The 27,843-nt window shown below is 39.7% G+C and overlaps 1 protein-coding gene across 5 annotated transcripts in view; it reads right to left on the bottom strand.

The window, feature by feature from the left end:
* LOC122556673 (nuclear factor NF-kappa-B p105 subunit-like) overlaps positions 1-27,843 on the bottom strand; it is a 150,546-nt gene that overhangs the window by 16,401 nt on the left and 106,302 nt on the right. For 4 of the 5 annotated variants that reach the window (XM_043703693.2, XM_087995360.1, XM_087995361.1 and 1 more), the window contains 7 exons: positions 21,968-22,116; positions 12,990-13,153; positions 10,813-10,971; positions 8,059-8,163; positions 7,741-7,832; positions 4,822-4,960; positions 2,531-2,641 (listed from right to left, as the gene is read on the bottom strand). In XM_043703693.2, coding sequence (XP_043559628.2) covers positions 2,531-2,641; positions 4,822-4,960; positions 7,741-7,832; positions 8,059-8,163; positions 10,813-10,971; positions 12,990-13,153; positions 21,968-22,116 — 919 coding nt within the window. The remainder of the gene's footprint in view (positions 1-2,530; positions 2,642-4,821; positions 4,961-7,740; positions 7,833-8,058; positions 8,164-10,812; positions 10,972-12,989; positions 13,154-21,967; positions 22,117-27,843) is intronic. The other variant, XM_087995363.1, reaches the window with a different exon arrangement.

A 27,843-nucleotide genomic window follows, 5' to 3' on the forward strand; every position in this document is an offset into this window, starting at 1 on the left:
TGGTGTTATGGTTTTGACAAGGAGCCAATGCAAATGGTAAGCAAATGGACAAAAGGTGACTGATGCAAGTTAACACATGGGCAGCAGAGTTTTGTATAATCTCAGGTTAAAATGGGTAAAATGTGGTGGACTGGCCAGGAATGTACTGGAATGGTCAGTCAAATCTAGAGGTAACAGAGGCATCAATGGGGGCTTTAACAGCAAATGAGCTAAGATTGGGCAAGGTCTGAAAATATTACAGAAGTAGAAATAAGCAGTCTTATTCTTAGCAACGGCATGAATGTGAGGTCAGAAGTTCATTTTGGGGTCAAATGTGACACAAGGTTGTGAACAAACTGGCTTAATCTTAGACTGTTACCATGGAGAGGAATAGAGTAGTAGCTAGGGAACAGAATTTGGAGTGGTGTGCACAAGTGATGGCTTTGACCTTCCCAAAATTTAATGGAGGAAATTTCTGCTCATCCAGGATTGCAGTTTGAATAAGCAATGCAATAGATTTTTCTAAATAAAATCCTGTTTAACCTTTTAATGACGCTATCATTTTGTACTGGATAAAATCATAGATGTGCTTATTGTTTTTATATTTGTCATGAAGATGTATTGTAAAATATTAATTAACATAATTGACTGGATATGTGTGTGCATATATAAACATATATTAATCTGAATTTATTGAAAAAAAGCACTTTACAAATGGTGAATACTTCTAACTCAGCAAAAATGCTACATTTACACAGAACACAAGCTGCTTGTTGCTTGGGCTACAGCACTTTGAAGGAGGTCACATGGCACAGACAGACAGCGAGAACTTGTCACAGGGCGTGAAAACCATCTCATGAACGTATGTGAGCTGAAAACGCCTGGAAGGCGTCAGTACTGCAAATGGAGGGTACTTAAAGGAAAGGTTTGAATCTACAATATTATCTCCAGGAAAATAGAATTGAACTAGCCTTGACTGATCCAAAAAGTAATGCCAGCATCAAAAGCTTACTTAGAAAGTTACTTTGCCTACAGACCAGTTTTTTTGGACAATCTGTGAACAGTTCTTTTCTTTGACTTCAACCATTACTTGGCCAAAATAACTTTAAACGTAATACTCTTAGAGTTTTATATCTTTGTTCCAAACTTGGAGAGGTTGTGTTCATGCCTGTGTGTGCTATTTTCAAGAAAGGTAGTTGAATATATTTGCATTTTTAAAATCTTGCTTAATAGGTTTTGTTTCTTTGGTTCACTTTTTTTTTGTCAATTAATTAGTTTACCCCTCCTAACTGGTTTGGAATAAGAAGTATTCTTTCATGAGGAACCCCAGAGTCTACAGTGTGGGAGCCCACAGTGCCTCTCATATGAGATTAAAACTCTTTGTACTGATCAGAATGGAATACAAGAAAGTCTACCTAAGAGGAAGATCTTGAAGTTGGATGGAAGAAGCATTGTGGTGTGAGGGTCATATGAACTGTATCTGGTTGGTCAAAAGGGCCTGTTCATTGAATGATCAACCATAAATTCAGTGATGATTCAAGAGAGGGAGGGATTAATTGGATGAGTTGGGGTAAAAGAGCACCTTCTGATTAAGTTTGGTCGACAATGGTGCAAAAACTACAAGGTAGAAGTTACGAAAGTGAGAGATGTGATCCCAGTCTGCATGCCCCTCAAAGGAAATACAAAGGAAAGCCTATCTAAACCTGACAATTATATTTGAATTTAAGTGTTATATTTGCATATTTAAGTCTTTACATCATGTTACAATTTCTCTGAGAAATCTGAACCAAACAAAAATCTTACAGTTTAACAATAGTGAAGGATTCAAGAGAGATGATAATGTGTTGGAGCGAGCAGTTATCAGTGTTTGTATACAGCAGAATTGTCTGATGGCAGGAAGGAATGTTAGTTGGCTGGAGGCATGTTTTCTGCCACCAGGATACATTCGATCTTAGAGAGTTGCCACACAATCTGATCAGCCACCAATTCTGTAGTCTCAGTAGTACCACAGGAGCATTGGCAAATTGTTGCAACAATAACTGGTACCACCAATCAAAATGCTGCAAACTTAGGATAGAGGCCTGAGGAATGTGGTGTCATGCTTTGAAGGTAAAGTGGGTGGGAGAATGGGCCAGTAATGGAGGTGTCCACCTTCCCACTCAAGAGGGATCACCTGTTGGGTTTCCTTCCTGCATCTGTACACTCCCACCTCAACATTGCAGCTGGGGCATTAAATATTAAAATATGACTATTTAAGAGTCTCTACTAGGAAAAGAATGAATGGACCTTCCTCGGACAACTGGGAAACCTTTCAGAAATGCCCACCCTCAACTCATTGATAGGGTTCTGTAAAATTCTGCCTATGTAAACTAATGCTATACTCATGGATGATATCACTAAAGGTGAGCATGTAGATGAGAAATGTGTGGGACCAGGATTGGAAGAAGTTGAGGGTGAAAGTGAGGGAGCAGGAAGTGGAGCAATTGAAAGTGTTTCTTTGGTTGTGGTAAGACTAGAACTGAATTGTTACTGTTATTGTTTAATTACTCACCCCTTCCCAGATCATCACTATATATTTCTGCGTGACCTTCTGGTGTACCCTCAAAGTTATCTGAGCAATTATGTAAAGATTTGTGCCATTTTTTCTGAATGTGCTCTTTGTCTGGAAAAATAAGGAAATAAAGGGGAGGAAAGGAAATCAAAAAGCTATTCAATCTTATTAGTTGTGATATTTTTAACTTTGAGCACTGGGTAACATTTGACTGAAGTGAATTGACTACCACTTTTATAGTTTTTTGAAATTAACAAGATATAGTTTATTGCATTTATCAATTACTTACAAGTTACATTGACATGATAGACATTTTTACAGAAAGTTTGAGGAGGATCAGTTGTCAAGATTTCACTTCTGCAAGATCCTAAGATGGTAAGTATGTAAGTTAGCTCACTAAACTTGAAGGCATGTTTTCAGACATTTCGTCCCCATACTCGTTAACATAATCAGTGAGAGTTTCCGGTGAAGCAATGGTGGTATGTCCCACTTTTCTATTTATACATCTTGATTTCTTAAGGTGGGTGATGTCATTTCTGTTTCTTTTTTTCAAGGGGAGGTAGATTGGATCTAAATCGATGTGTTTATTGGTGGAGTTCGGTGAGACTGCTATGCCTCTAAAAAATTTTGTGCGTGTCTTTGTTTTGCCTGTCCTAGAATGTGTGTGTTATCCCAGTCAAACTATTAGACCTATGCCTCACCATCCACTTCACATTCAACAACAAAACTACAAACAAATCAATGGAACACCTATGGGATCACCAATATCAGGGCTCATAGTGGAAGCAGTAATGCAGAGACCTGAACAAGCTGCCCTCCCATCTATCCAACCCAAACCTTGGGTCTACTACATAGATGACACTTTGTCATCCCAAAACGGAATAAATTAGAGGAAACATACAACACCATCAACATTATCCTGACAGGCATAAAATTCACAAAAGAGGAGGAGAACTCCCATTCTTAGACGTAACAGTTGAATGCACAATTAACAGAAAGCTTCAAACTAGCATCTATAGAAAAGCAACAAACCCAGACCAAATACTTAACTCCAGAAGCAATCATCCCAAAACTCACAAACAGAGCTGCATAAAGACATTATTTCAATGACCTACATCACACTGCTGAACCCAAGAACTACAAAAGCAGAAGAAAAATATTTATACAATGTTTTCAAGAAAAACGGGTACCAATAAACACAATCCAATTTCTCAGAAACAAACCCAAACAAGCAGACACAACGCAACCAAACTATAGCCACATTACCTTACATCAAAGACATATCAGAAATGACTTCCAGACTACTCAGACCCCTTGGCATCATGGTAGCCTATAAACCTACCAACACACTTAAAGAGCTAACTCCACTTGAAAAAAAGAAACAGAAATGAAATCCCCCACCTTACAAAACCAAGACCTATGAATAGAGAGGTGGGACATACCACCAGCACTTCACTGGAGACTCTCACTGATGATGTTAGCTAGTATGGCAGTAAAACATCTGAAAACATAACTTTAAGCTCAGTGAGCTAACCTACATCCATATCATCAACCTGAGCTACAAATATTCTCAAAAATCACTAAGATCCTAAGATGCTCTATCCACAAGACCACATGACATCATCATAGGGTTTATGGCACTCTGCATTAACCCTTCCAGAATTGTACACAATATATTTTTGCATTACCTATTGGACCTACTGCCTAGCTTGCCAATGAAAACATCATTCTTTTATTTTGGTAGTTGTGACATATTTTGTTTAGAGATAACAAAAAGTAGACCACTGGCTAGTAGCAAGCTTAATTTTTGTCAGATAACTATTTTACCAGAAAGTGGCTAGTTAATGTAGACTCTCGAAACCACAGAATCAGGTTTTGATTCCAAATCTGTTTGTCATTTCAAATCCATTTATTTTATGCAATGGGATTAGTTAGTAAAGGCTGAATAAATAGTTTGAATTTTATCATCTTGCACGGAAATACTGAAGTGTACACCACGCTCTCGACAGCTTCTGATAACTGATTATTAATGAAACGCTATAAGGGAAATCCGTGAACTACTATAGCCAAAGGGGGGGTTAATAAAGTAGCTTATAAAAAGTAGACAATCAAAAATATTATATGGAAACTGCACAGAAATTAAACATCATATGCTTTATAAATTATTCGCATATAGGAATTCACAAGTAAATAATTTACATAAATATCTGACAAAAGAGAATATAGAATTTTATATTTTAAGAACTGCAATTAACTATGAAAAAGCAGAATTATAAATTAATAATACTTACGCTTTATATGTGGGTAATATATAAATGGTTTTGGTTGACTGGTTTCACCATCAGAACGTCTACGTAACTGGACAAATACTGAGACAGGGTTTGTAATGTGAATGTCAAAATATTTTGGCGTCTTGAAAACAATGGCAAACTGGAAAACATAACAAATTTTACAATTTACTATATTTTCTGAGAACAAACAAAATGTAATCCCTCAATCTGTGAATAGAATCACTATTAAGATCAAATAGAGCAACTGAAATAAAAGAGCACCCTGAATCCAATTTGCCTGCAAACCTGCTGCCCCATCATTATAAATGGTCCCAATACTTATTGTCAAGCCACTTATTTTGAAGTCAAATTATTTCTAAACTAATGTACCTAACAAAAAATTGAGCAAATGTTAGTTCAATATATCATTCAGAAATTTATAGACATTAGTGTATAACAAGATATTTTGGCCTTTTAATCATTTAGAAGAGACTTAATAAATTCTTGGCTTTGTTGTGCAACAACATAGAACATAGAACAATATAGTGCAGAACAGGCCCTTCGGCCCTCGATGTTGCGCTGACCTGTGAACTATTCTCAGCTCGTACTCCTGCACTATCCCAAAATCATCCATGTGCTTATCTAAGGATTGTTTAAATCTCCTTCATGTGGCTGAGTTGACTACATCAGCAGGTAGTGCACTCCATGCCCTCACCACTCTCTGTGTAAAGAACCTGCCTCTGACATCTGTCTTAAATCTATCACCCCTCAATTTGTTGTTATGCCCCTCATACAAACTGAAGTAATCATCCTAGGAAAAAGACTTTCACTGTCTACCCTATCTAATCCTCTGATCATCTTGTATGTCTCTGTCAAATCCTCTCTTAGCCTTCTTCTTGCCAATGAGAACAGGTTCAAGTCTCTCAGCCTTTCCTCATAAGACCTTTCCTCCAGACTAGGCAACATCCTGGTAAATCTCCTCTGCACCTTTTCCAATGCTTCCACATCCTTCCCAAAATATTCCAAGTGTGGCCGTACCAGCGTTTTATATAGTTGCAGCATGATATTGCGGCTCCGGAACTCAATCCCTCTACGAATGAAACCTAACCCACCGTATGCCTTCTTAACAGCACTATCCACCTGGGTGGCAACTTTTAGGGATGTATGTACATGGACTCCAAGATCCCTCTGCACATCCACACTACCAAGAATCTTTCCATTGACCCAGTACCCTGCCTTCCTGTTATTCTTCCCAAAGTGCATCACCTCACATTTAGCTGCATTGAACTCCATTTGTCACCTCTCAGCCCAATTCTAAAGCAACACTTTTGCACATAACAAAGGTTGGAATGGCTGTATATTAGATTACATTACAGTGTGGAAACAGGCCCTTTGGCCCAACAAGTCCACACCGACCCGCCGAAGCATAATCCACCCATACCCCTACATTTACCCCTTACCTAACACTACAGGCAATTTAGCATGGCCAATTCACCTAACCTGCACATCTTTGGACTGTGGGAGGAAACCGGAGCACCCAGAGGAAACCCATGCAGACACGGGAAGAATGTGCAAACTCCACACAGTCAGTCGCCTGAGGCGGGAATTGAACCCGGGTCTCTGGCGCTGTGAGGCAGCAGTGCTAGCCACTGTGTCACCGTGCCGCTGATTGATAGAAATTCAATAGCAACCCTCAAAAGGAAATTAAATAAATACATGAAGAAGAGAACAGCTATAACAGAGTCAGTCTAAGGGATTAATTGGTTGCTCTTTGAAAGGGACAGAACAGAATTGTCAAAAAACTGATATTTCTGGAACAAAAATAGAAATTGCTGGAAAATCTCAGCAGGTCTGGCAGACCAAAACCTGTTCTGAAGTAGGGTCACTGTACCTGAGACATTAACTCTCATTTGTCTCCACAGAAGCTGCCAGACTTGCTGAGATTTTCCAGCAATTTCTGCTTTTGTACTAGATTTCCAGCATCTGCAGTTCTTTGGTTTTGTTTAAAAATCAATAATCGTGTTATGTCAAGAGAACAATGAATTTGATTATGTAGATAGTTCTATGACTACCAAATAGGATTATCTTTTTGAATTCTTTTAAATTGACGTTTCTTAGTTAGACAGTCATATGGGCATCTCAAAGACTCCCTGGTATCTACAAACCTGAATATTGAATGAGTGAGCATGGGAAGTTGTGGGGAATGGCAATTGGCTATATGGAGGTGGAGGATGAGGGGGGAATAGGAATATGGAGAATGAAAGCGAGGCAGGAGGGATGGGAAGGAAAGAGGACTTCATATTCATCAAAAAAAAGGATCAATGTTCCAGCAAATTGGAACAGGCCTTCTAATGTTTTTCTTTGGAAGTGGACTACATCTGCTTCTGTTTCTACTTCTATGGATTGGGGGGGGGAGGTGGGGGGTGGAAGGGGGAAGGGTGCGGGCAATGATGGGGTGCAGCCCCAACTCCAGCCCACTCCCTCAGACTCTGAAAGTTGAAAAATGGAGGACATCCAAGAGGCTGGATGCGATGTTGGGAAATGGTTCAAATCATGATTCCAACCACAAAGGAAAATCTGGTGCAAAATACCTATAATGCATTGTTCATTAATATAAATACTCAAATTGTGAGGAGCTTATGTTTAATTTTGTGATAAATACATCCTCTACACAAAACATTTATTTTCAGGAGCTGATGAAGCAGATCATTCTCATGGCCATACTTTACTCAAGGTTAAAATAATTAATCAATGACACAAATTGTTTAAGTGCACTGAAAGTATATTGAGCTTTATTCTTTAAAAATGTGAATTTTTCTTTTAATTGCTGGATTTTTTCAATAATTATCTTAATTTTACTTCTTAAAAATTAATAGTTTGTAGTTTAACGCCTGAACATCTATTTTGTGTAGAGCTATGAAATATTTTGGGGCTATCTACCTGTCTGTGAACATCAGCTGCACCAAATTTTCCAAATGCCTCCCAAATATGGCCACTCTCATCTTCTTGATAGAAGCGTACCTGAATATCATCTGAGGAAAGAAATATATTAATTCAAGCATTGATAATTATCTAAGTTCCTTTTATTTCACACAATAAAAGGATAATAATGCAGTTCAGCTTACATGCAAAACAGTAAAATGTAAGTAAAAACCTGTCAAATAATAACATTTCACAAAACTATCTACTAATCTTTAAAATGACAAATCAAAATATCTGAAAGAAATAATGTAAAATTTTAATTATCAGATGGTTTACCTTTTTGAACCTTATCACAAAGCAGAAAGACCTCATCCCCACCCATGACACTCCCAGCTGTTTTGGCCATTCTTGCTATTCGCAAACTTGATGCATTAGGTGCTTCTATAAAACAAAACAGAATATTTAAAACTCATTCTCTGTAAAATCTGCCACTTAATTCTTTCCAAAGATGGAAAGCAATATACCAGAAAAAAAATGGTTAGTCATAGCATTCCAGAAGTGTTCTGATTTGTATTTTTCATAGAATCCTTACAACACAGAAAGAAGCCATTTCACCCACTGAGTCTGCACTAACCCTCCAAAGTGCATCCCACCCAGACCCAGACTCCCAAACATATCCTGCGTCACCACATTTCTCATGGCTAATCCACCTAGCCTGTAAATTCCTAGTCACAAAAGACAATTTAGCATGGCCAATCAATCTAACGTGGTTAACTAACAGAAAATTTAATTATAATGTTTGGGGAAGGCAGAATTTTTTTTTATTTACTCCTGAGACATTGGCATTGCTGGCATTTATTGCCCATCTCTAGTTGTCCTTGACATGGTGGTGGTGAGCTGTCTTCTTGAACTATGACAATTCATGTGCTGTAGGTAGACCATTAATACTACAAGGGAGGGAGTTCGAAGATTTTGACACAGCTACAGTGAAGGAATGGTGATATGTTGTTATGTTAGGATGGTGAGTGGCTTGGAGAGGAAACTGTGGGTGGTGGTGTTCCTATGTATCTGCATCTCTTGTACTTCTGGATGGAAGTGATCATGGGTTTGGATGATGCTCAGGAATCTTGACAAATTTCTGCAGTGCATCTTGTAAATAATACACACTGCTGATACTGAGTATCAATGGTGGAGAGAATGGATATAGTTCCAATCAAACGGGCTGCTTTGTCCTGGATGGTGTCAAGTTTTTTGAGTGTTGTTGGAGGTACTCTTATTCAGGTAAGTGGGGAGTAATCCATCACACTGCTGATGTGTGCCTTGTAGACAATGAACAAGCTTTGGGGAGTCAGCAGGTGAGTTACCTACTGCAATATTCCTAGCCTCTGACCTGCTCTCGGAGCAATTATTTTTATGTGGCAACTCCAGTTCAGTTTCCAATCAACATAATCCCCAGGGTGTTGATAATGGGGATTCGGTGATGGTAACGCAACTGAATGTCAAGAGACAGTAGTTATATAGCCTCTTATTGGTGATGGTCATTGCTTTGCATTGTGCAGCTTGAATGTTACTTGCCACTCTTCAGACCAAGCCTGGATATTGTCCAGGTTTTGTTGCTTTTGAACACATACTGCTTTAGTATCTGAGGTACTGAACTTTGTGTAATCATCGGTGAACATCCCCACTTCTGATCTTATGATGGAGAGAAAGTCATTGATGAAGCAGCTGAAAATGGTTGAGCTTAGGGTACTAGCCTGAAGAATGCCTGAAGGGATATTTTGGAGTTGTTGACTGACCTCCAACAACCATAGCCATTTTCCTATATGCCAGATATATTCCAATCAAAAGAGAGTTTGTTTCTGATTTTCACTCATTCCAGATTTGCTAGGGTACCTTAGTATTCCACTCAGTCAAATGCAGTCTTGATGTCAAATGCCATCAATCTCTGGAAGTCAGCCTTTTTATCCCATGTTTGAACCTAAAGTTGTAATGAGGTCATGAACTGAGTGGGCTTGGCAGAACCCAAACAGGGTTCCAGTGAGCAGGTTATTGCTGAGCTGGTGTTGCTTGATAGCACCGTTGATGACACTTTCCATCACTATTCTGATGATTGGTCTGATGGGCAGTAATTGGTCAGGTTGGATTTGTCCTGCTTTTTGTCGTCAGGACATATCTGGGTGATTTTCCACATTGTTGGGCAGATGCTAGCATTGTGGCTGTATTGGAATAACCTGACTAGAGATGCAGCAAGTTCTGGAGCAGAAGTCTTCAGTATTATTGCTAGAATGTTGTCGGGGGCCATAGGCTTCGCAGTACCCAGTGCCTCCACTGTTACTTGGTATCATATAGAGTGTATCAAATTTGGAATGGGCATCAGTTTGCCAGGCTTCTAATTAGTCAGGTCCAAATATTGGTAGCATGCAACATCAGCAAAAGCTTTATGGGTGTATCTGGGACAGTTTCAAGCAAGTGTGTGTGAGGAAAACTCCTAAACACACACAATTGCCAGATAATGTCTGTTGTGAGTTCTATTGTAAGCCTAATAATGGCCCCAGAATGCATCTCATCAATGGGGGTAAATAGTCTCAGAGCATATTGAATATATATAAAGAGACACTGGCACAACAAGTGAAGAAACAAAAGGCCCAAACATCTTTCGCTCTTTATGAGTCTCAGTGTCAAACATCATCACATCATTTTGTCCTCCAAATGTTTTGCTGACAGTTGGGAAGACATGACTGTTACTTGAAGTGCTGTTAAAGTGTTTTTCTGGAGTAAATTAAGAAATTTGAAATTCACCCCTTAATATAAACTCACACAGGTATTGACAAGTTCTTTGCATTACTGATGACACTAACAAAATTGAATAATAAATAATTCACTTATTCAAAATTTGGATTTAGTTTGTCCAATTTCATGAAAGTCATACATGCCCCATACTTCTTATGTTGTAAGTGTGCACTGAAATGTTTGCCTTAATATAATTTGAGCCATCAAGGAAAATTCAAATGACTGCACAAGAATAATTCATGAGATAAAAGCATCTTATTTAACTAACACATACATGTATATAATTTTAAAAGCACTCACTGCTGTCAAAGATGGGATCTGACATAACAGAGCTAAGGGTACGTGTAAATTTGCCATCACTTCCTGGTAGGTATGGAGTAAACATCAGACGAACGACACTGAGATCCATATACTTGGTCTGCTTCTGTGCTTGCTGGCGGATTCTTTCCCTGTCTTCTTCTAACAGCCAAAACAGATCAATACAGTATTAACTTCATAATTGTTACCTAATTCCAAGGACTGCCACTATCAGACATGGGTCAATCATTTGATGTTATGGGCAACAAATATAGCACCTGACATTTGTTAGACTTGTTCTTGCCCATTTAGCTGTGACAATATTTAATGTCCAATGTTGTTGAAAGTGTGAGTTTGGTTTGATTTATTGTAGTTATGTATACTGAAGTACAGTGAAAAGTTTTGTTTAGTGAGCAGCACAGGCAGATCATTCCAAAACAGAAGAGTTATACTGAAGCAAGAAAAACAGGGAAAGAAACAGCTAATCAAATTTTAAGATTGCAAAATTCACAATACACTAAGTGAGAAGGAAATATAATTTAAGTGAGTGAATTCAATGACAAATTAGGTACAGAAAGAGAACTAAAGTGAAGCAATGGAAGATTGGATTATGAGGGAGAAGCAGGTGGGGAAGATGTGAGGAAAGAGAAAAATAGAAATATAGACAATAGGAGCTGGAGTAAGCCATTTGGCCCCTTGAAGCCTGCCCCACCATTCATGAGTATTCTGGCTGATTACCCATCCCTATAGCTTGTTCTCACCTTACCCCCCATTATCCTTTGATCTACTAACCCCTAAATGCTATATGCAACTGTTCATTGAAATCATACAATGTTTTAGCATTGAAAGAGAATAAAAAAATATTATTTTTTAAGTTTACATTTTTAACATCTCCAACTTAAAGAAATATTTTGCACATTAATTTATTTTTTTGTGCGAGACAGGTTGCTTGTTAATTATAACATTAATTTTACATTGCTAAAAGGGTATTTAGACTAAAATAAATAAACATGACTTTCAATGGTAAGTTCACTTAGTATCTAAGGTGCAAATACAGTTACTTTATGTCAATTAATGTATTCCTAAGGCTGAAGAGAGTGTGCAAATTGCTTTTGTATGGCTAACACTAGTCTATCATAACCTTTAGATTTATGCATTGAAACACAAGTCTGCCCTTACCTGAAGTTGCTGTAGTATTTCTGTATAAAACAGTTGAGCACCATTATCCACACTGTTGTTGAATTAACTTCATAAAGCCCGTTATTGTGTTATCAAGTCACCTTTTATTTATAAGTGCATATTACAAGACACTGATCCAGCTAGCCCAGAGCTAGTTCCTATAGTGAACAGAACCCCTGTTTATAGCTATCAACCAGGCCTTTCTGACTGGATTAGGATAACAGCCCCAATCAGGGAACTCATATTCTATGAGGTCCATCTGGCTGACCTTGTTCCAATCACTACACTTGTTTTGACAGCAACTTATGACCCAATGTGTATGAATGCTGATCAAGGTTGCAACATATAGAAATGTTTGCTAAGATTTCATTTTAAAATAACTTGGCCAGAAGTAATAAAGTTATTTCCTACAGTTTTAATTGAACAAAATCTGTCTTTCAGTTTTGTGTATTTTTTGCTGGTGACAGTCAATTTGAAAAAGTATACAATTAATCCACATTTGCAAAATTAATATAAGATTTGTTATCTTATCCTGCTTCAATTGCCTCTTCCCAGTAGTGAAGTACTGTAATTAGATTTATAGAACTTCAACTCCATGCTTGAGTATTTTTCTACAGGAAAATAGTTGCATTTCTCACTTTAGTCAATGACCAATTGCCGGTAAAATTGTAAGCATTTTTGTGTATCTTACAGCTATTTTACTGGAATGCAATATCCAAATTTAATTTATGAAGAGGCATTTCCATTCAGCCAGCCAAAACTAGATTTCAGAACTTATATTTTATTTCTTACAAAATGCCTCAAACAACTGAAAAAACAAACAAACATTTTGTGTAAAGTCCCAACAATTGTGCATTTTGATTATGAAATGAGGAGCTCATAGCTTTACAACTGGTGGTGAAGCCAACTACCAGCAACTAACATGTAAACGTTTACAGAGTATTCTATATTGAGAGCTTTAAATACTGAATGAACAATACAGCTGAATAATATTAACTCACTCTTTAGTTGTTTCTGTTGCAATTCCATTTCATTTTCATTATTTCCATTAAGAAGTGAATCATTCCCATTTTGGGCATCTGAGGTCCATGACTTAATCAGCTGTTGTTCTATAATTGTTACTACATCCTTCTTAGGAACATGAAGGATTCCAAGGTTGGGAAAGCTAATCAGAAAATACATTTGTTAGTCACTCTCACAGAGAGATGCAAAAGAAAATCAGTTCACTATAATAAATATTTATAACCTATTTCCAGTCAGTTGACCTCATAGAATATGATAACTTTATTTAAAATATATTATTTTGTCATGCAATGAAATAACGCACTACTCCTTAGTCTCTGGAACATTAGTTCAAATAATGTTCAGATTGCTTAGATCAAAGTTTCCTTCCTCTACTATATGTTTTAGAATTGACTTTTAGTTTCAGGAATTAAAGCTTTGAGTACACAATAAATGGAAACACTTGGTTAAGAAACTGTCATGCATTTAATGTAAATGCATATCAAGCACTCCTGTTCTTACTCCAGTAGAAAGGTAAACTCTGTTTATTTTATAAGGACATAGTGAAGGTGAGAAAATTAAACAATGAATGGCCCATCTTGAACCTCTCAGTGGAAACACAAGTTGAAATGAGGGTAATCATATCCAATATAAATATAAATTCTTGATGTATATCCCAGAATCAAAGAGTTGGGTTGTGAGTATAACATAATTAGATTAGGAACACCTTCAAAAGGCACGGCACATTAGCAGATGCTTCATTTATCTGGGGTTTTCTCAGAGAGGGCAACTGCAGGTCTGGTCTTGGGTGGCAGCTCATTTTAAGTTCTTGAGAGAAAAGATAACTGTAATCTTCAATTAGCTTGAAGCTGGAGGAGAAAATCTAGTTATTTTCAGTTAGCTTGCAGAATGCAGTGAAGTTTAAGTTTGAGATAAGAAGTCCACAGTCAGGACATTTTGAAGAAAATGTGGAGGATCATTGAGTCAAAAGGTAATGGAAGGATCTCCATGAAATTTCACACCTCATAGAAAAGCTGAAACATTAATAAAAATATCAACGTAAATTCCAGAGAGCTGTGTTTTTGTTCAGGAAAAGGGAATGAACCATCAAGGTTTCATAATATCAGGGAAGTCTTGTTGGGTGTGATGGTTGCAGGGAACAACAAATGGTGGAGATCACAACAGGTCAGACAGCATCCATTGAGAGAGTGCAAGCTAACATTTCAAGTCTAGATGACTCTTCATCAGCGTTGAAGTGTGGAGGGAACAGCATATGCTGCAGTTTGGAGGGGCAGGCTAGTGGGTATAGGATGCTGGTAGAGAAGAGATATTGATAGTTCAGATTAAGTGATCAGAATGTAAGAAGGCAGAACAATGATGGTATGTCTCCTGCTAGACTTGAAAAGACGGTAACTGGGATGGGAGGAGGGGAAGACATGAAAACAAGCTAAAAGAAATGGAAGAAATTGTTCACAGTTTAAAGGTGATGAACTCAATTTTAAGTTCAGAAGGCTGAAAAATGCATACAGAGTGGAGGTGTTCCGCAAAGTGGTCACCCAGTCTGCGTTTGGTTTCTCTAATGTAGAGTAGGCCACATTAGGTACAGCGAATACAACACACAAGATTGGAGGAGGTACGGGTGAATGCTGCATCACCTGGAAAGACTGTTTAGGACCTTGGATGGTGACCAGGGAAGAGGTGAAAGGGCAGGTGTTACACATTCTGTGGTTACATGGAAAGGTGCCATGCTGAGGGGGCGTGGTATTGGTGGTTGTGGGAAGGACTAGGGTGTACCAGAGGGACCAATCCCTGCGAAATGCAGACAGGTGCAGTTAGGAGTAGATGTGCTGGTGGTGGCGTTCTACTAGAGTTGTCTAAAATGGCAGAGAATTATCCTTTGATCGTGGAGGCTGGTGGGATGAAAAATAAGGACAAGGGAAACCCTGTTGAGTGATGGGAAGGTGCAAGGCGGAAACACAGGTGAAAAGTCGGGTCCGGTTGAGGGCCCTGTCAACCAGAGTGGGTGGGAAACCACTGTCATGGAAGGAGCCAGCCAAGTCAGCAGCTGTTTTTGAAGGTGACATCATCTGAACAGATGCGACGTAGGCAAAGACACTGGGAGAATGGGATGGAGTCCTTGTGGAATGCATGGTGTGCTGAGCTTTAGCAAATGTAGCAATGGGAGTCAATGGCTTTCTAATGGATGGCAATGGACAGTTTATTCCCTGAAATATAGACAGAGGTCAAGGGAAGGAAGGGAAATGTTGCAAAGTTAGAGAGGGGTGGAAATTGGAATCAAAATGAGTGAAGTTTTCAAGGTCCTTGTGGGACCATGAAGTGGCACCAAAGCAGTCATCAATGTACCAGAAAAAGAGTTGTGGGAAACGGTCACTGTAGGATTGGACCAAGGACTGTTCTACATATCCCATAAAGAGGCAATGCATAACTGGGACCCATGCAGGTATCCATAGCTACTCCTTTGATTTGGTAGAAGTGAGATGAATTAAAGGAGAATTTGTTCAGTCTCAGGCTCAGAGGTTGCAGGGGTTGGGTGGGGGATTGTGAGACCGTGGTGGAAATGTAAAATGTAAATTGTAAAAGTAAATGTAAAATTGAATTTATAGCCTATAAGTCCTTGAACTCGTGCTCTTTCCTCTCAGCGAGTTTGAGTTATGCCAACTCTACTGAGAGGGACTTTGGAGGACGTACACACAGTACCCCAGAAGCTTGCTCTTAGAAGTCTCCAGAGGTGCCCGATTGCACCCATTACACATCCATCCCCACCATCCCTATGATGCCAAATTGAAGGAAGGTGAGCCAACATCTCATCAGAAATTCTAGGCCCAAATGGCCCAGGGAGGAATACACAAATTCTTCCAAGCCAAAAGGAGCAACTACAGATTAGGTCTTCTCCAACCCAGTTGCGAAACACAGGACTGCACTTAGGTAAAGTAAAAGATGTAGGATGAAAGCACTTCTGAGGGCACATGGGTAGTGCAGTGACACACAATTGTAAATCAATCTTGCTTCTTGCAAATAATTATGCATTCACACTTTTAAATTGCCTCATCTAATGCCTTGATCACTGTCAGACCTAGTGAAGTCACACTCATGTGAGGAATGAGCAGCCAGTTTAGTATCTCAAGGAAGGAAGACAATATAAAGGAATTGCTCAACTCTCACAAGAAACCAAATCTTCGGGATGTCAGGGAGCTTTGGACCATGGCATTGATGACTGTAGTGAAGGCATCGCATGTCAATATAGAGGCACTGAGGCTAAATACAACGTGCAGTGATCATACTAAGGCCTGGCTGCAAACATCTTGCACATTTATACCTGCCTTGTGAGTGAGGATACAAAATCAGTGATAATACTACACATCTCTGAAGGCAAATTTTCATTTTATCAGATGTTGAAGTGAGTGCATTACCATTCAAGACTGGGAACTCACATGTCCATTCTTCCTCATAGCATGGATGTTGGCCAAGAGAAGCTGCACAAAATGCTGTCCCTCTCAGGTCCAACACTATCCAACAGAATGTTGAAGCATTTCAGGGTCGTTTAACAGTCTGCATGGACTCAGAAACATTGAAGGTCAACCAACAATGGAAGGGTCAATTGCCTTAGGGTTCCACTTGGTCTGCTGCTTTTTATGAGAAACTTCACTGCACATTACTGGAATATCCACCTAATCTTAGAGCATTATATTACTGACTGCTGCCTTTTCTCTAAACATCAGTCAGACTTTTAATGCATAGATTTGAAAGTGTCAAGATGTTAAGTGTACAGTCGGATGGATAACAAGGTATTTATTCAGCAACTGAAAAGGTCAAGGACTGCAAAAATAATCAGCATACGTCCTTTGTACTGAGCAGGGGCTGCTTGCCATATATCCGACAAAGGTTACACAAGTAAAGTAAGTTCAAACCCAGCTCATTCATTTTGGAAGCAGGTTTCATTTAAGTTGTGCTTGGTTTCTCAGGCTGACAATGAATTGCTCTGTCATTCCTGTCCAACCTGATCAATGCCCTGATGGTCATCCTCAGAAGATTGCTGTTGATCCACATTTCCCCTTCAGCAAGGACATTGCCGCTTTTACTGCTCTAGTTATGAATGGCACAGCATGCCATAAAAATGCACACACCTTTTCCGGGTTAAACTGCAATGCCCCACCAGAGTCATCCAGGAACTGAAATTTCATCTTAAATAGACCTATAATCTGTTGCACCCTGACTGTAGTGGAAGCATTGTATCATTATTTTGTGTCAGTCTGAAGGTTTAACAAAGGTATCCTGATCCATCTTTGAGGGGTTATCTTTGCCTCCTAGTAACCATGGCCCAAGGACTGTGGAGGAAGCAAGAATCTCTAGCATGTGCACATCATTGCAATTACTGGAATATTTGGGGAAGACCACTAAATCTGGCTTTCATAATCACACATAATTTGAACATGGATGGATTGGAACCATTTTCTTTTGACTAACACTGTGGGCTGATGATAGGGTGCTCCCAAAGTGGCATAGGTGCGGGTTGTAATGCCCTGCAGTTGGGAAAGTCAGTGGTGGTGAAAACTCCCACTGCTACTTCTGTCTCTTTTTTACAGGGGAAAGATATGAACAGCTGTGATCAGGCTAAAATGGTATCAGATGCCTTGCAGATAGACTTGTTGGTTGAGGATTGGGAGATGTTATAGGGATTTCCAGTTATTTGTTGAAATGAATTGCTGACATAAATATCCAGTAACCTTGATGGGCACCTTTCTCCATTCTTTAGAGTGCAAATTCTGCTCCAATAGATGACACACTTCTGTGCTGACGGCTTGGGATATCCCCAATATGCACCTACACAGTGTTTTAGAGAGCTATAGATATTGACAGCGAGGTCTGCATTCTCTTCAATCTCCTTCAGGGATCTTCACTTGCTGCTTCGCCCTCTGGTGGCTGTACTGGAGGTTGCTGCTCAATGCTGTCATTGCATTTGAAGTAATGCCACAAGGAGCCACAGTGATGTTCATGGCAGATGCATGAGCAGATAATCTGTGGAGAATGTCAGATAAGGAGCACCGTTTCATGAATGGTACTCCTGAGGCTTCACATCAATTACAATGAAGCTTCATGTTAAGCCCTGATAAAGTGTGATATGGAGGCTTCGCAAGGAGGCCAATGTCACGCCTTAATAAGAAGGTCTGAGACATGTACCTTTAACCAAATATATGTTATAGAACCAAAGTAGTTAGGTTACAGTAAGAGAGTAGAATTTTGGCAGTAGGCAACTATTATAGCACCACCACACCCCCTCCCAAAATAGGCAGCCTTGCATGACACAGAACCATGTTCTTGCATGCTTATAATTTAATGTGCAAATGTGATTGTTCTGAAGCGTTGACTTCCATTGACAGCAATGGAATATTTTTAAGAAATGTTAAGCCCAGGTGATGCTTTTAAATTAATGTCTGATTGCATTTGCTGAGCTAACTTGACAAGGAGACAATTCATGCAAACAATGTAATACGCATGATTGCTTGAGGCCATAACTTACAATGAACATTCTGGATGATGAATTATCTTCCAGTGGAGTGCAATTTGAGCCCAAATGGGTGGCATTACTGAATCAGTGGATGCATGATTTATACAACTGCCCTGAGCAGAGTCTCACATTCAATTAATTTTATTCATTACACCAAAAAGAAAAATATTAACTTACTCAGTGCACTTTGCATGCAGTGGCAGCCATTTTGTATCATTATTGCTCAGTTGACTCTGGATCAAAGATGGCAAGGTTTCAACTTCATGTCCTTGTGAGTGACTTTCAGGCTGTGCCTGAGTTGCAGGATATTCCTATGATCCTTCATGTACCCTGTTTTTTTTCCTGTCTCTGACGAACTTTCGGTCTCTCCCATTTCTTTTCATCACTTTATATACCCATTAATGACCCCCGGAGCCCATGACTTTGTTAATTCTCATGCCATTGTTTCTAACTCCTTTTTCCATTCCAGAGTGATTGTGACAAACAGCACACATGATGTGGTGAGACTGATGACTGATACTGTTTACGTGGACGAAATTCAGATGTGAGCCCTGTCCATGGAGCATGTAGGGATGTTGTGGTGAAGTTAGAGGTAATTGAAGACCAGGACAAGGAAGTATTGAGTTGCTAGCACCAGGTTCCCACTCTGACTTTTATGTTGGGAATTTGTACCATGTACTTGTTGACAAAAGAGATGAGAATTGAAAGTGGCATATAAATGCGATGAACTGGATTAGTAATGAACTGCAAATGCCTGGAGATAAAGTAATCACCACTTAATAGTGAGATTCTGAAGTCAGTGGTTAAAGTTTAAGTGAAAATTGGGTATTTTGCTCCTCAATGTTGAGATTCTAATTTTTTCATTTTTGTTGTATTTCCCCAACTTTCACAAGTCCTAACTCCAGGGAGCAGAAAATTTCAACTGGAGAAACCATTATCCTGAATTTACTGGTGTTGACGACGAGCAGGAGAGTCCTCAAAATGTTAAATTGATTCATTTAACAGCTGCAACATCAGTTATCCTAATGCATAAACACCATGAATTGATTTTAGCCTAATTAGGAAAGCAGATATGAGGCCAATGAGAGATTAACATTGAGTGTTTATTGTTGTGCTTTTAAATTGTCAACATCATTTTAAACATTACAGCTCTGAATTTCAGGATGACCATCAGAAATGCAATCCAATAATGTCAATTAACTCCTCATTATCATCTAATTTAAAATCATGGGAATCACATTTAAGCCTTGAGAAATCTGCAAACATTGTAAATCTACAAAGTAGAAACCAATATAAAAAGGAACGTTCAGGTGAAGAATATCAGATCATTTTGTTATGTCCTGGGGAGTTTTCTGTTTCCAGGTTCTTTCATGTACTGTGTGTGTTCAGTTTAAAAATATGCTCTAGGAAGGATCTGTTGACATCAGATGGACCCAAAATGACCAAGAGGATCAAATTGAGCCTAGGTTGCTTAAATTTCCTTCATAAATTCTTGGGTATCTGAGATTGAAGTTATTTAAAATAAAGAGATTTTGGTATGGAGAAATTATTTTCCCTTGTGGGGTCATATATATGTTAAAGCTGGGTAACTCAGGAGTGAAATCAAGAAGCAGATTTTCACAGAAGGGATATTAGAAATGTAAAACATCTTTTCTACAAAAGATTGTGGATGCTGGACAACTGAAGATTTCAAGACTGAAATACAAAATTGGTAGGTAAGTATGTTTAAGTAAGGCGATAACAAGTCAGGAAAACCTTAGTCTAATCTTGAAAGATTGAGACTGAAGAAGTACCTTGCTATTTCTACAGTTCCCAGGGATTGAAATTCTTTCAGATTCAAGTTTTCATACTTAGACAAGTATTTGGATTTTAAATTAGATGTATGTGACCTAGTTTCTAAAATAATATCCATCTCCTAATGAAATAATATTTTTAAAACTGTAATTTTAAGTGTTTACACTCACTCCTTTATAATACACTAGTTTATTGGAATTACTTTATGTTGTCTCCACATGAAAAAAGTTAGAAATTATAACATTATATTCTTTTGCTTGTTTTCCATTCAATACTAAGAATCTACATTAGAGAAACCCTGACAATCAATTTGATCCAATGATTACTATCTTATCAAACACATTTTTCACCTGATTCAGAATACTTTAACACATGAAGACATGAACACACTGATTCAGGATACTCTAACACATGAAATGCATTTGTGCTTCAGTAAGGTTATCTTATTTATCCCAGTTGCTAAGCACCCCTTTTCGATTCTTTAGTTTATCTTGTCCCTTCTGTCGTTATCACAAAATACTAACTGCTAGTGCCAAGAAACATTGATGCTCTGGAAATTGTTTGAGACAGCAGGAACATCCAATTTGAGATAGCAATATCACTAGGGAAAATTTATTTATAGCCAGAGAATGTTACCTCAAAATTTTACATTTTGTGAAAATTTGACATTGGTGTGGACATAATTTGGTGAAAATAGGTCAACCATTTCTACTACATCTCACCCACTTTTCTTTCTACTGACTTTGTCAGACAGACAAATCAAACCTAGTCAATTACACTGACTATTTTCACCCCAACTTTACCAGTAACATGATTTTTCAATGTGAAGTATGGTATGGGATTCATGTATTGTCATTTGAGAGTTTTGAAGTAATTGTATGTGAATTTTCTGTGCATCTGAAGAGGTTTAATGATTAACTTGTAGATATTTTTATAGCCATGGCATGTTTTTCTAAAACAAACAAACCGAGAGAGAGTTCAGGGAGGTTAATGACAACTTGTTTACAGTGAACAAAGCAAACAGTGTGGTGTATTAAGCTTTTGAATAGAAGATTCAGACGTCTTGGGTGAAGCTGTGTAAGCTGTTGCTCCTGAGAAAAGGAGGTATTCTATTTTATCTTAATTTCTTTTGCATAATAAATTTGTTTTATTGCTAAACTGAGTCTGCAGCATTGTCTGTTTGTATAAAAGACCACCTCATTAAAATCAACACAACATAGTATGAAGCCAGATTTCACTCAGGGATCTGACTTGTCCAGCTAGAATTATAACAGTCAGTAATTGACAAAATTGGCTATCCATCACCCTGCTAAATGCAATGGAAAATAAAATCGAATAAAATGTAAAGTTGGTGACTAAGTCAACTCAGTAAGTAGGTTTGGTTACATTTTTCCCCTTTAAGATGACCAGAAATGCTGTTTATTTTTCTGTCCTAAAGTACAAAAGCCCAACCTATATTCAATTCTTGTACTTTTAATTCTGGGGATGTCGTACTGAAAATCGATCAATTTTCAAAACTTTGAGGTAGATACCTTTGCAACTAAAGTTCTTAGATAACACTTATCCAATCTCCAAATTCTAATCTCAAATATGATTGCTGCAAGTGTTTGAAATAAATTACTGAATATTTGTATTACTGTAAAACCACATTCTCACCTAGCAGTCATGTCCTCAGAGTCCATTTGAATTACACAGATTCCATTTTCACATTGTCTTCCAACTAGGCTGTGTACATGTAGAAATGGAGGCTCATCAATGGTCACTAACTGTACAATAATTTTGACAGGTCCAGTGTAGTTGTGTATCTATAATTGAAACAGAGATTGAGATTGATGATCATGTAGGGAAATCGTGTTAATGTAACAAGTAGTTAAGCAGGCGACTGGGGTTAATTCATTCATGGACTGGGTAGATGAGGAGGGGTTCCTACTCATGGATAGCAGGACTGGGTTCTAGTCACTCCTGCTTCATAGGTGTGTAATAACATTTCTGAACAAGTTGATTAGAAAAATAGACTAAATTTTTTAAAATGAAAAGATAGATGAGGGCTGTTGTGGCACAGTGATGGTGCTCCTACCGCTGAGCTAGGAGGCCTGGGTTCCTACTCTGGAGGTGAGCAATATTGTATAAATAGGCTAATCAGAAAATAAAAATTAACATAGGAGATATGAAGGGTTAATAAATGGAACTGGTGTGTGGAAACACCTGTAAAACTGAGAAGGAACCATACATTCCTCTCAGAATTCCCCTCTCAGAACACCCCAGAGATGGTCTGGTCCTCTGCTTCCACCCAATCTGCATCTCTGACTCTTTGAAGATGAAGCAGAGGAGTGCTCATTTGCCTCTGGCAAGATGACTCTCAGCATTATTAGGGCTGTGCAGTTGCAACCACCCATGGGTACCTGACTAAACTTCGAGGGACATTGGGCTCCATTGCCGAGAATGCTCCCTCCACATCAGCTGCAGAAGTAGGGACTACACAGCTGTAATAGTAGGCAGTCATAGTCCTAGAGCACAGACACCCATCACATCCTAGGCCCTAAAGGAGCCTTCCACACCCATCACATCCAAGGCCCTACAGGAGCCTTCCACTTCCATCAATGTTTTACCTGCACATCCCACCAATATCGTTTACTGTATCCTTTGCTCCCGATGCGGTCTCCTCTACATTGGGGAGACGGGACGCCTCCTCGCGGACCACTTTAGGGAACATCTCTGGGACACCCGCACCAATCAACCACAACACCCTGTGGCCCAACATTTCAACTCCCCTTCCCACTCTGCCGAGGACATGGAGGTCCTGGGCCTCCTTCACCGCCGCTCCCTCATCACCCGACGCCGGAGGAAGAACGCCTCATCCTCCGCCTCGGAACACTTCAACCCCAGGGCATCAATGTGGACTTCAACAGTTTCCTCATTTCCCCTTCCCCCATTTCACTCCAGTTCCAAACTTCCAGCTCAGCACTGTCCCCGTGACTTGTCCTACCTGCTATCTTCTTTTCCATCTATCTGCTCTGCCCTCCTCCCTGACTATCACCTTCATCCCCTCCCCCACTCACCTACTGTACTCTATGTTACTTTCTCACCACCCCCACCCTCCTCTAATTTATCTCTCCACCCTTCAGGCACTCTGCCTGTATTCCTGATGAAGGTCTTTTGCCCAAAACGTCGATTTTATTGCTCCTCGGATGCTGGCTGAACTGCTGTGCTTTTCCAGCACCTCTTATCCAGCACAGAAATAGACCCTTCAGTCCAACTCATCCATGGCAATCAAGTTTCCCAAACTAAACTTGTCCCATTTGCCTGCATTTTGCCCATTTCCCTTCAAAACTTTCCAAATTGTACCTGTCCAAATATCTTTTAAATGTTGTACCTGTACCTACATTATTACTTTCTCTGGCAGTTCATTCCACATATGAACCACCGCCTGTGTGAAAGACGTTGCTCCCTCAGGTCCCTTTTAAATCTTCCTGCTGTCATCTTAAAAATATGCCTTCAAATTTTGAACTCCCCTACACTGGGGAAAAAGACCTTGGTTATTCTCCTTACCTATGCCTCTCATGATTTTATAAACCTCAATAAGATCACCTCTCAACCTCCTATGCTCCAGTGAAAGAAGTCCTAGCTTATCCAGTCTCTCCTTATAATTCAAACCCTCCAGTCCCAGGAATATCCTGAGTAACTCTTTTCTGCACCTCTGCAATTTAATAATATCCTTTCCGTAACAAAGAAAGCAGAAAACATATTGAGGGCACTTTGGGTAGGATACATAACATTACATGAAATTTCAACTTTTAAAAAATATTATTGTTTGCATCCACATCTGTTTGTTTGAGTCTTTGTGTAGCCCTGAATGTGACTGAGCCAACATGATGCTTAACTTCATGTCAATACAGGATATATCATGGATCAATGTGTGTGCTGAGAGCCTGCTATAGCATATGGAAGCAAAATGAACAAGGCACATACAAGGCAATGAGTCCTGCTGATACCATCGGTCCTTGTTCTACAGCATCCTTATTCTTTCCTTGATCTCTGTATCCACTGTATCCAAAAGTGTTGGTGTGAATGAGGTAGTCAGTGATGTCTGGGGCAGGGAGGTATGTAGCACACAGGCAGCCAATGCATTAGGATGGCCAGGGATTAGGGACAACACACCCATAAACTAACACATGTACCCTGACCACTTCAGGTGTAGTTGCAGTTATTTTATTTCCCATTGTGTATTTTTGATTTGAGACAGAAATGTTGACCAAGGAACAAGGTGGTGCATTCAATGGCAGGCAACTGGAAGCTCAGTGTCATTTTTGCAGACAGGATGTAGGTGTTCTGCTAAGCAGTCATCCAGTCTGTGCTTTGTCTCCCCAACGTAGAGAGGATCACATTGTGAGCAGCAAATACCATTGACTTGATTGAACGAGGTACAGGTAAATTGTTGCTTCACCTGGAAGGTGTGTCTTGGGCGTCGGATAGTGAGGAGGGAGGAAGTAAATGGGAAGGTGTTATACCTTCTGTGATTGCATGGGAACATGCCTTTGTGGTATGGGGAGGTGTTGCAAAGGGAGGAGGAGTGAACTGGAGAGTGTGGTCCCTGTGGAAGGCTGAAAACGGAGGGGAGGGGTGGGGAAATATGTGTCTGGGGTTGGAATCCTGCTGGAGGTAATGGAAATAATGGCTAGTGATCCTTTGGATGTGGATGCTAGTGGGATGGTAAGTGAGGACCAAAGGGACCTGAAGTGGGAGGGAAAAGAGAGGGTGAAGGCCGAAGAACGGGAGATAGGTTGGACTGGGTGAGGTGGCTGAGAGCTCTGTTAAACCTGATGATTGAGAAATCTTGGTTGAGGAAGGTGGACATTTTGGAGGCCCTTTGATGACACTGGCATCATTGGAACAGATGTGATGGAAGCAGAGGAATTGGGAGAATGGAATAGAGTCGGGATGTATAGTTAAGGTAACTGTGATAGTTGGTGGGTTTATTGTAGATATTGGTGCTGAGCCTATCCCCAGAAATCATAACAGATATTGAAGAAAGGAAGGGAGGAGTCAGAGATGGACCAGGGTGAAGATGAGACCAGGGTGGAAATTGGAAGCAAAATTGATGAATTTTTCCAATTCTGAATGAGAAGAGGAAGCAGAATTGATTATGTCATATCAGAGAAGGAGCTGTGGGTGTTGGGGTCCAGAGTTGGATCGAAACAAGAAATGTTCAATGTACCCCACAGAGGGATAGGCATAACTGAGACCTTTGACCTGAATGAAGTGAGAGGAATTAAAGGAGAAGTTGTTCAAAGGGATAATGAGCCTGGCCAGGTAGAGGAGGGTGGTGGTGGATGGGGATAGTTTAGGCCTTTTTTTCCAGTAAGACACCATCAGCCCTAGAACTATCTTGATAGAGGATGGACATGTTAAGGGATTGTACGTCCATGGTAGAGAAGAGGTGGCTGAGCCCTCACATTGGATATCCTGAAACTTGCATAAAGCATCAGAAGAATTATGGATGAAAGTAGAAAGGGATGGAGCAAGGAAAGAAAAAAATTGAGTCAAGATAAGAAGAGTTGAGTTCTATGGGGCAGGAACAGGCAGAAACGAGATGTGTGCCTGAGCAATCCTGTTTGTGGATTTTGGGAAGGAGCTGGAAGTGGGCAGTGAGAGTTTGGGGTACCATGAGTCTGGACTAAGTAGGGGACACATTGAAATGAAATGAGATCAGTGACCATGGTGGACACAATAGCTTGGTGTTACATGATAGGGCCAAGGATCAGAGGGAGATAGGAGAAGGTATTTGAGAGCTGGCACTCAGCCTCTGTGATATATACAGACAACAACAGCATCATCCTTGTCTGCAGACTTTATTACAAACTCAGCATTAGATCTGAGAGCAAAATACAAGCCAACCTTTTTCTAGCTACATTCAGTTCTGAAGAAAGGTCACTGTACCTGAAATGTTAACACCACTTTCTCTTCACCAATGCTGCCAGACCTGCTGAGTTGTTCAAACAGTTACTGTTTTTGTTTCTGATCTCCAGCATTTGCAGTTCTTTGGTTCCTCCTGGAGTGACCTATCTGCACAGACCTGGACAACAAGTACCCAGACCCCTGACTAGTGGTTGTATATCACCTGACTATGTTAGCCAAATACCATGGACTGGTCTCTATGCAGCCACAGGACTGATCGTGAACTGCTGTCTGGAATGCTGAGGCACAGATCCTCTGACCAATAACACTCCAACTTGATGCCTGCCCATGACCAATCCCTTGGTGCAGTATTGGAAACATTTATTGTGTTGGGAATCCCTTTGTTAACATGTAACTCCATGGTCCTTGGTGAGAGCAACTCACCTAAGACTCTGAAATGTGTTTGCTATGTAAACTACTAACACATGGGGCAGGTGTGAGGTTGTCACAGTACACTGCCATAGAGCAAGACGTATGCCCCTTGACTAAGGACTGCTGATCAACAAGGTAGGCTGATTGGTTGTGTGATTGTGCTAAATGGTTCAGCAAGGCATAGATGGTGCAGGTATGCACTTAGTGAGCAAAAGCAAAGAGTGCAAGCAAATAGCCCTGAAATGTAGCTTAGTCCAATCCATGAGCTGGGTGCCCATCCCTGCATGCAAAGTGGCCATGTAGGAGACTTTCAATGCTAGTTACTGGCGCACACTACAGCAGAGGCCTGTGCTTCCTAAGAGTTCTCCAAGTTGATTGGAGAGGTGGCACAATGGCATGAGGGGTTGGCAAATATCAAATGACTGAGGACGAGGGGTGCACGGAACTGGTACCCATGGATCCTGCCCTGAGATGCTGGTTTAAGTTGAGCAATATGCAGGCTGATTGCAGCTAAGGATGAGCTGAAGTCGCCAGGTATTCGTTTGACTTTCAAGTCGAGAAGTTTTGACATCTAGCTTGTTTGGTAATTTGGGAAGATAGGAAGCTGAATTTATAAGGCATTTAACGAGCTATAATTTCCTTAATTAGCTACTCACCATTGCCAGCAAGAAAATAGCCTTGCCACTTGGCAAAAGTACAATAGTTGTCGCCAGATGCTCATGACTTCGATTGAGGCCTTACTAGTCCTCTCTTTCGATTCTGCCATCTTACCATAATCCATTTTGCTCAGACCTGTATATAATTCCATTCCTTAGATTTTTTTAAATAATAAAGATCAAACTAAGATTAAGGAATGTGAGAGTACTACCTGGTTCAGGTTTAGGGATGTCACTGTGCTGAAACCATTAAAAAGAGTAGTGATTCTCTGTACAACAGCTGGGTAAACCATTTTAGACATAGTTCCAAGTTAAAAACTCTTATTGTTGAGCGGGTTGTCCATGAAAGCGTTCAAATTAAACTGGTCATGGAACATAACAAGGCTATTTTCCTTAGAGGACGACTACTGAATGTTGGCGCCAAAGTAACATTAATGCCAGATGGGGCCTGTGAAGTGATAAATGCTATTCTAACAGGAGCAGGGAAAACAACCGGCTAAAATAAACTTTAGCTGAATGTGCAAGAAGAGGGATGGAAGGCATGAGCCA

The sequence above is a fragment of the Chiloscyllium plagiosum genome, unplaced genomic scaffold (genome assembly GCF_037043375.1).
Source record: "Chiloscyllium plagiosum isolate Xiang-an unplaced genomic scaffold, Cpla_swu_hap1 HiC_scaffold_16, whole genome shotgun sequence".
In the NCBI taxonomy this organism is placed as follows: domain Eukaryota; kingdom Metazoa; phylum Chordata; class Chondrichthyes; order Orectolobiformes; family Hemiscylliidae; genus Chiloscyllium; species Chiloscyllium plagiosum.